This window comes from Varroa destructor, unplaced genomic scaffold (genome assembly GCF_002443255.2).
Source record: "Varroa destructor unplaced genomic scaffold, Vdes_3.0 BEIS01000004.1, whole genome shotgun sequence".
In the NCBI taxonomy this organism is placed as follows: domain Eukaryota; kingdom Metazoa; phylum Arthropoda; class Arachnida; order Mesostigmata; family Varroidae; genus Varroa; species Varroa destructor.
The window spans coordinates 48,308,587-48,317,658 of NW_019211457.1; the positions used below are offsets into that span (position 1 = coordinate 48,308,587).

The 9,072-nt window shown below is 39.9% G+C and overlaps 1 protein-coding gene across 10 annotated transcripts; it reads left to right on the forward strand.

The window, feature by feature from the left end:
- Positions 1-202: 202 nt before the first annotated feature.
- Positions 203-8,938, forward strand: LOC111250335 (peptidyl-prolyl cis-trans isomerase G-like). Of its 10 annotated transcripts, XM_086986296.1 has the most exons (10): positions 1,463-1,598; positions 2,166-2,270; positions 3,918-4,134; positions 5,585-5,650; positions 6,028-6,232; positions 6,474-6,651; positions 6,776-7,394; positions 7,494-7,891; positions 8,038-8,370; positions 8,590-8,938. In XM_086986296.1, exons 3-10 carry the CDS (start codon positions 4,132-4,134, stop codon positions 8,690-8,692), a joined length of 1,905 nt encoding a protein of 634 aa, XP_086842422.1. In that variant the 5' UTR covers positions 1,463-1,598; positions 2,166-2,270; positions 3,918-4,131; the 3' UTR covers positions 8,693-8,938. The 10 variants fall into 10 exon arrangements, with proteins under 10 accessions (XP_022661151.1, XP_022661150.1, XP_022661154.1 ...); XM_086986297.1 differs by lacking the exon at positions 2,166-2,270 and having other exon boundaries at positions 1,466-1,598; XM_022805416.2 differs by lacking the exons at positions 2,166-2,270; positions 3,918-4,134; positions 5,585-5,650 and adding an exon at positions 203-341 and having other exon boundaries at positions 1,468-1,598.
- The last annotated feature ends 134 nt before the right edge of the window (positions 8,939-9,072 follow it).

The following is a 9,072-nucleotide window of genomic DNA, read 5'->3' on the forward strand; positions in this document are numbered from 1 at the left end:
GGAAATTGCCGACTACCAATAAGCGGACGATGCCACCGTCACCTGCAGCAGTAATGTATGACTAGATGTACAACAGCAGCATGCACCTTATTACTAGAACTCTGAAGACCAAGCTGGGATAACTGTGTTTATTGGCCAGGCCACAGAAGTCTGGTTGTTACAAATACGTTTGTTACCAATTATTGCATAACAGCACAGGGGCACGCAAACAAGGCATGAAAATCAACATCATCAAAAACGCTGCTCGATATCAAAAAAGAGAACGCTTTTAAGGAGAAGCGTTGCTCCAATCGGTGATCGTTTCTAGCTACATCCGACACACTGACTCAAAAACGTTAACGGTATCCATCATGACCAGTTCTATCTTCGTTTAGGATAAGCGAAATTCGTTGTTGTTGTTTCATATGTAAATACACATTAAGTCTGCGTCGTTTGTGATAAACGCTAATCCGTCAGGGCAGTGCAGTTCGATACATTTTCATGTCAGCGATTTTTCAAATTAATATCCTACGGTACTTCAATTCTTAATAAGGTGACGTGAGTGTGCGAATGGGTTAGGTTTATTGTACGAAATGGCCAAAATTGTGGGTTTACATTTTGTTTAACACCTACATAAGATTTCTGTGTTTTCTATTTAGTGCGCTCTTTGTGAAAGTAAACGCGTATTTATCGATTTTGATTTGAACTTTATTACCTAGGTGGTGATACCACCTCGTCATACATGAAGAAAAAGTTACTTTTACATTGGTTGTAGAAGACGCGATACCCATTCGATTGTTGATTCTCATTATAAGGTTATATGCTATATTTTTTTAGAACTTTTTTCTGAAAGAATTCCCCAGTTTTAAACATCTACTGTAGAATAACAAAGCAGAGTTTAGCTATTTTTCGTTACAGACTGCAAAAAGTTAATCCCGTATGGTGAACGTTTAAAGCTAAAACAGGTGGATCGTTAATATACGAGCTTTCGGGGGAACAGAAAAAATACGCAATCAAAGAATTTTCAGCCAGCCTGGCGTGACTTAGAATTAGCTTTCTAATTTACTCTACATCACCAAATCCTGTTTAAACAGTGGAAAGCTATATCTTTGCAGAATAAATAGTTTTTTGGTGTATGAGCCTTAATTATAATAATTATACAGTGCATAGGTTCAGGGTTTGGGTTTAGAGCTTTTCTTTTGCTTAAGAAAGACTGTTATACAGCTCAGAAAAAAATTTAGAGTAAAGCAGGTAAGTAATTCGTTTTGCTGAGATGCTATGTGATAAATTGTTTTTATTTCACTTTTACCTATTCTATATAAAAATTTAATCACTTGTTGCAGCCATCTTAATTCTAAGAGTATGACTACAGAAGTAGCTGGCATAATTCAGTATACCGGTATAACTAAAGCCAGCATCTTGCCCGTGGTTCAATTTTTTTTACTTAATATGCGTGTTATCAACATTGATGTGCAATTTGTGTCACAGGTAATTGGAGAGTCACTACGATGACTGTGGAATCACCGGAAACTCCACGTAAGAAACAGAAGACGAAGCACGTCACCAGCCAGAGAACCTTTTTTGATATTGCCATTGGAGGAAGAGACGCCGGCCGAATAGTATGTATCAGCTTATTACTTATATTCGCTACATTTTTAGAGTTAACCGAGGTACTTTAATTCTTATAGAGCTGGACGAATGAGCTCAGCGACATGCATATTATGAATTAAGTGAGAGAGTTTAACTTCAAAATCACTCGAGTGTACCCGGGTTATCTATAGAGATAAATATAATTTTTTAAATGGTCAAATTTTAAACAACTAGGAAAGAAATTCGTTCGTAGTAGTGATTTAAATAGTCTGTTGTTTGTACAAGGCTGGGTTTTTTCCAATGTCTAGCTGTCTAAAAAAGGCAACGAACGTTAGTTTAAGTGGTTACGATTACTACAGTAATTATTTATTCAGCATGCAACCGAAAATGCGATATTTTTGCTTTTTGATTCGAACTTGAAAGAGGTAGCTTTATATCAGGGAATGAATACATTTAAAAAAACAAACGCAGGCTGTGCTATCCAAATCTGAAAAAATCTCAACTTAAAATTTTGTAAAAGTATCGGTAAACGGAGGCTCTAATGAAAGCTTGTTTGATAGATAGAATCATAACAGTGCAATGCTTTCGTGTTAAAGGCAAGTCGTATTCCGAATAAAACGAGAGGACAGCTATAATCGAAAGGCTCGGCGCCTAATCCAACATCCCGGATCGTGAATTTCTGTGGTTACAGAGAATCGACGGTGCAGTTGATTGCTAAAACGAAAGATTCATGAAGGAATTTTGATTGAAAGGACTCAAAAACATATCAAAACGGCACAAAATTGCATTTCTGGTGATATCGAGATTTTGATGCACCGTTTTGAAAACTAATGAGGTTCCTACTTATAAGGTGGCTCATAAACGTCGGTATTAGGACATAAGTTCTTTTCAATATTCTCGTTCTAAACATGATGGCTAGTGTAGGTGACGTCATGCTACTTTGTCTCTTTTAGGAACGTACAACGGTCTTTCAGCAGGATGGTGCTCTGTTGATAACAGCCATTTAGTCGAAGGCTGGCTTTCTGATCATTTGAGCATTTTCCGTATCCCGTGGTCATCGAATAGCTTCGATCTCGAGCTTCAAGATTTTTTGTATGGGGCGTGGTCAAGCGGGATTCTGTCTAGTTTCCACTTGCAAGACATTCACTGTCGCTACTAAAATCGTGAAGAGTGATTTCGAATGTTTCTAACTTAGCTGGCATATTTTACAATTGGCGATTTATATTAACAGTTTAGATTCATGCAAAAATACCTTTGCGAAACAGATCCAGATGATTATTTGAGTTGTCTTACTACAAATTGTTTAGGTGCATAACACAGGACACTAAAGTTGAAGCTTAGTAGCCTATAGCAAACCAGTAAAGACATACAGATATGTATATATGAATACAGGGTGGCACATTTGAGTTGAGAATTTTTCTTATGCCTTATTTTTAAGACCGCCCGTAAGCAAGAGTAGTATTTGAACGGCTTTTTTACATTTGCCGCGAGTGTCATACCTGACGGCGATATTCTTTAATATAATCCCCAAATTAGGTACTTACCGTGCGTCAAGCGATATTTATAGATGTATAATAGTTAAAATGCCGTTAAAATACACTAGACATCAAAATTTTAATGAAATTATATTTTCTGTCGATAGCAAGCCAAAAGTTGAAAAGCTTGAAGCGGTCAGAACATTCAAAAGGTTCAAAAAATCTTAGGAAGATATCTGGACGATTATATTAGCGATTGATATTCTTCTTTTTAAAATGGTCATTAATTTCTGGATAAAAATCTTAGGTGCACCAAAAATGGCTTTTCGAGCCATTTAGTCATTTTTTTAACCTTTTGTATCGAAACCCTGTTGAGGATCTTCCAGTCTGCCCCAAAAGGCCTCCTTGAATTTTTCCACAAATCGCATGAAAACACGTGATTATGTAGAGCGCCGATTTCGAGAACAGTTTAATCTTGAAAAGGGTTTGCCCAGCGTTAAGATTAGATCAAGCTAACTTTCACACAAATTTCGTAAATTTGCACTCACCATTCTGTATATGTATATATACGTATTGGTTTGTCGCAGGTTAACGAAGCCTGGGGCTTTAGTTTCGAAATGTACTACTGGACTGCATTATTTTAAACACACATAAGCCATTATTGCGTGAATTGCTGCATCGTAAGGACGCTTGCGTAAATCTAAATGTCGATAATATTGGCTAAATTCGAAAAATAGAAGTTTATTATTTAATATTTTAATAGCGACAGTGAGCGATTTGGCAGCAGAAACTTGTCAGAGTCCTGATTGCTAAGCCCTCACACAAAGAAATCTTATGTACGTATATATCAACTAGTTCTTGCCAATCTTTTAGGCACGCGGTGGTTTCCGGTTAACAGTCGTCTAGCGTTTGCTGTAACAAGGTCGTGCGACTGTCCTCAACATAAATGAGCTATCGTTGTTTACTTGCTCGAACCGGACCACTTTTTTATCGGCTGTTAGGACTACGGCCGCTGATGCACGCGCACATACATTTCGACTTTCAAGCCAACTAACTTCGACATTTCCTGCAACCGTCGAATTAAGAAATGGTATTTTCGGTAGCAACTTCTTATACACTTAAAGGGCACCACCATAACTCTTCGTTGCAGCTTGGCCAGCCACATTGTTCATCCTCGAGTTAATTAGCATCTCCGCTTCGATGAGTTACTTTTTCTAGCTGCCACTGGTCGTTGTGGCGACGAACTGGTACCGCCATCAGTGCTATGTATTCAAGTAATATCTGGTTTTTGTAAGCCATAGAAAATATCTAGTAGTATCGTTACGAGCCGCAACAATAAGATGGAACAAGAATGTGCTTACAATTGGGTATGAGGAAAGTTAACAATTTAAGGAAAATAACCGTCCAATCAAAAAAGAACCTGCCTTCCAGTTTGACCAGGTGCGATGTTTTTAATTAACTTTCGACTTAAAACCCTCATACTTGCGAGACTCTCTACTATGTGCATATGCGGCATCAATTGATGGCGCTTATTATGAACAGCACTGAATGAATATTTGGATGACATTTCTTTCGACATGCCTATACAGACATCCTTGACGGTCCTACAGGTTGCATGTGGCTGCTATTTGCTTTGATCAAAGCTTTAATTCGGGGTGTAACGCAGCACAAGTCTTTTCAAAACTCATCTCTACGTTCACGAATAACCGTTTCACTTCACCGATACGACGCGATATGGGACGACTCGCTGAAATCTCGCTCAGCGCTGTCACATACAATGTATTACTGTATGCTACTAAGCTGTCCAAAGGTCCTCCTCTTGCAGAGGCTTAACTGATCAGGAATTTAGAATTAGATTTATTGGCGTTGTTGTATAAATTCCGTCTTACTGGAAAATGTAGGGCGTTCTGTTTACTACAATGTTAATCGACCGTCTTGCCCAAGCTTACACGGTATCCCACTATGCTTTTTGTACAATGGTTTTGCCTTTACGAAAAGGTGTCGCGACCTGACACCCCCTACTGGTTCATTGTTCCTTAGAGGATGATCACACATATAAAATTTAGTTCCAAGCAAAACTGAAAAATTCGTTTTGTAGTGGATACACTAGTTGTCCCTTCTTTAACTGGCTCTTGCAATAGTCGTTAAGGTTTTCCACTCGGGGAAAAATAGGCAAAGATCGCTAGGTAGTTTATGCTTAAAATTGCTTTAGAGGGCACAGCCAGCTTGTATCCGAATGTAAAGCCGACAGAGATTGAACAATGCGTGTCAGGGAAATCGCAGCAAAAATCTGAGGGAATAGATCTTTAACTAAATAGTTGGGAAACATCGTTCATGATTCGATATTTACACACAGACAGCCGCACACAATATGGCAGAGAAAGTTACAGGAGCTATATGCATTCTTTCTAAAAGACCGAATGTACCCCTCGTGAATGTTAACAACGAGCTGTCTTGTTCTACAAGTGCGTACTCATTCGTCGGAATCCTTGATGTCTGCTTTTAGCTATGGCAAGCTCGTTTAATCTTTATTTCCTTAGCACAGGAAAGTGAAAAGGTCATTCAACGTTTGCGGCTTCAGAGGGAATCGGTTTGACTACTATGATGTAAGTGCATCCTGAAATTTTCATGAGCAATGCGACATGCGCATTTTCGTGAAACAGCCATTAAAATCGTGGTGGCGACACCAGTATCATCAGATTTGTGTTTATATCTTTTAATCGGCCGTTTTTGACTTCTTATTTATTTTAATCATTTATTAGCTATGGATTTTTTGCAGAAGCGTACAGAGTAGTGGGTCAATCGTCAATTTCACGTTACCGGCAGGGTTTGTAAAACTCGTTGCGTAAAGAGACGAGGTTCTTCTAGTATGTTCACTGCAACAAGCAGGCCGCCGAAATGTGTCTTAATAATATATCGCGACCATATATAACTGTATGCTAAATATCTTTTGTGTATATGTGACCTTTATTTTTGTTTGTAGGTATTTGAACTCTTCTGCGACATTGCCCCGCGCACTTGTGAAAACTTTCGAGCACTATGTACTGGGGAAAAGGGCATTGGAAAAATGACCAAGAAACCCTTACATTACGAGGGAGTAAAATTTCACCGGGTTATAAAACAGTTTATGGTCCAGGCTGGTGACTTCAGTCGAGGAGATGGTTCTGGCGGCGAGAGCATTTATGGAGGTATGTATGCCAAAGATGTACAGTAGTTGAACAACGATAAACAGCAATTGTACTTAATAAATATCATTCAAACTAACGTGATATAGTGGCTTCGTTTTTCCAGAATTTCTTAACGGTAGCATGTTGTTCATAAATAAATACAGCTATATTATCACTTTTGCCTAGATCCTCGTAATTTATAACCTGTTTAGATTGCTTGACATTTTTGCGTTCGATATCAATTTCTTTTTATTTCTTCCAGGTCAATTTGACGATGAAACATTTATATTAAAACATGACTCAGCCTTCCTACTTTCGATGGCGAATCGGGGTAAAAATACGAATGGTTCCCAATTCTTCATCACAACCGTGCCGACTCCGCATCTAGATGGAATTCACGTAGTATTTGGAAAGGTCGTTAAAGGACAAGATGTTGTTAGGTTAGTAAATATAAAATAAAGTATTCTTTGCCTATCATTTATTTAATCATTTTATTTTCCTTAAACAGTGCTACAACTTGGCGCGGACGAGATCCTAACGGTTGCTTTTGCATTCTTTCTTTAGGAAAATCGAGGACATTTCGGTTGACAGTGGCTCAAGACCAATGGAGGAGGTAGTTATTAAAGCGTGTGGTCAGCTCATACAGAAGGAGACGAAATCAGCTAAAGAAAACACTTCAAAGAAGTCTTCTAATAAAAAAATCACTAAGGATAATCGGAAGCGAGCTTCATCCCATAGTGCCTCAGAGACAGATGGCTGTTCTGAAACTAGTGGCTCTTCGTCAGGTTCCTCATCACTAAGCGACTCGTCGACGTCATCGTCCAGTTCTGAATATGAAGCTGTGGAGGAGCGAAGTAAGAAAAGCAAGAAAGAAGATCGCAGCGGACGGAATGCTATAAAGGACAAAGCGTATGTGAGCCAGGAATCTGGCGTTGTCATTGTACCAGACGAGATACCCGAAGTTCCCGTAAATAAGTTTTTGATGCGCGGTGTACCTCAGATTGTTCCGGATGACTTCAGAAGACGCGACAATAGAGGTCGGCAACGTAAGCCATTAACCACTAAGTCTGGCCGCAAATGTCGAGGACGAGGAGCCATGCGATACAGAACACCCTCGGACAGTGGTAGCGATAGGTCTCGCAGCAGAACGCCGCCACATTGGAGAAAGGCTCAACTTAAATTGGTTAGTTGTGAACTTTCAAATGGTGTCCAAATACTTAGTGTTTGGCAAATAACTAACGTTATACTATTGCTGAGTGAATAATAATCTGACTCATTTCAGGATGCGCCTAAAAGTAGTCAGGGTTCCTCGTCATGGGGACCTAGCGATTGGTCAGAAGGTCGGCGGGGATTTCTAAGTCGGGAAAATCGTAACGACGGTGGAGGTGGCGATGGACGAGACGAGCGGCGAAGTAGAGAAGGACACGAGCACGATCGAAGAAATGAAAGAAGGAAGGACCACGATCGTTGGAACGCCGATGATCGTAGAGGAAGCGGCATTCAAGGCGGTCGTGGAGATGTTTGGAAGCGACTCGATAGAGGGCAATTTCACAGGCAACAATTACAAGATAAAGATAATGATCGAGACAACGGCTCACGTGCGGACAGGCGGCGAAAGAGGGAAGATGAATCTTCACCATTTCGCGGAGGCATGAGGTCAACAGTTGTATCCGTTGCCAAGTATGTATAAATTTATCGATGTTTTCACGCGATCATTATAGGTATGGCGCACGAGTTTAGTTTTAGATTAAAATTCTGCAGGCGTAAATAAGCTCGAATATTGTGTTTCAATTTTAGCATATGTACATATGTTTTCTTTGGTCAAGGCGGCGTGATACTCATTCCAGGTCTATGTCACCCGCATCGAGTCAGCGTACACGCTCGACAGTCCAAATGGTCGATCACGGGGGCAAGGCAAGAAAGAGTCAAGAAACAAAAGAAGGGCATAAGAATAAGGAATCTAGCGAGGACCAGCAAGATATACAAACAGAAGGAGACATATCCAAAGGAGCAACCTCTAAAGGCGTCGTGGACAGAAGTTTGAATAAAGAAGAATCTAAAGATTTGGGTAAAGTAAAGAAGCCGGAAAAAGGCGAACGAACCCGGAGAGCAAGAAGTAGTAGTGATACAAAAGAACCTGCCACCTTTAAAAGAAGGAGGTAAGCTTAACACGCGGCGCCGGGGGACGGAACAACGCAGTACGGAAACGGTAACTGCAGTTCTGTTTACGCCAATCTTCGGTAGAGGCAGCGGCAGTGGCCGTGCGTCCGCACCGGAATCTTTGTGTCTCTATTGAGAACCTTTGAACTTAAGTGATTTGTTAAACCTATGATATCTATCCATAACAATAGCAGTTACAGTGCAATGACTTTTTGCAGGGAACGAAAAAGCCGGAGCACATCGAGGTCCAGGTCACGTCGTGGAAAGGCGTCTAGGTCTCCAACTAGATCAAGGTCACGGGATCGTAGAGCCAGGCGATAATCTAATTGAATGATGTACTGAGCATGTTCTCTGCATCAAGTTCTTTTGCAGAGGATCGATGTGATGCATGCTATTCGTCTTATATTAAGCCACCTGCGAATTACTGCATAGTACGATTCATTGCCCAAAATTTTAGTATGCACGTACTAACTTTTTTCGACAGAACGGTTTCGAAAAGAATCATACCGTGTCAACTTAGTACAGGCATTCATATTGGCAAAAGTATCGGTTATTGATATTCTAATATTCTGTGAGTCGTCAATTTGAAATTTTAGGTATTAGGGCTACAGAGAGAGCCTTATATTTAAAGCCTTACATCACAAATTCTACCGGATTCTCTTCTGTATACATTATTTAACTGAAGCATACCGCAAAGGAAC

What these genes read in the sequence shown, in the direction of transcription:
- LOC111250335 (XM_022805416.2), top strand. Translation starts at nt 1,488, where the DNA reads ATGACTGTGGAATCACCGGAAACTCCACGTAAGAAACAGAAGACGAAG. An exon ending in AAAGGACAAGATGTTGTTAG is followed by an intron (nt 6,652 to 6,775) that starts GTTAGTAAATAT and finishes TTCTTTCTTTAG; the next exon opens with GAAAATCGAGGACATTTCGG. An exon ending in GCCACCTTTAAAAGAAGGAG is followed by an intron (nt 8,371 to 8,589) that starts GTAAGCTTAACA and finishes GACTTTTTGCAG; the next exon opens with GGAACGAAAAAGCCGGAGCA.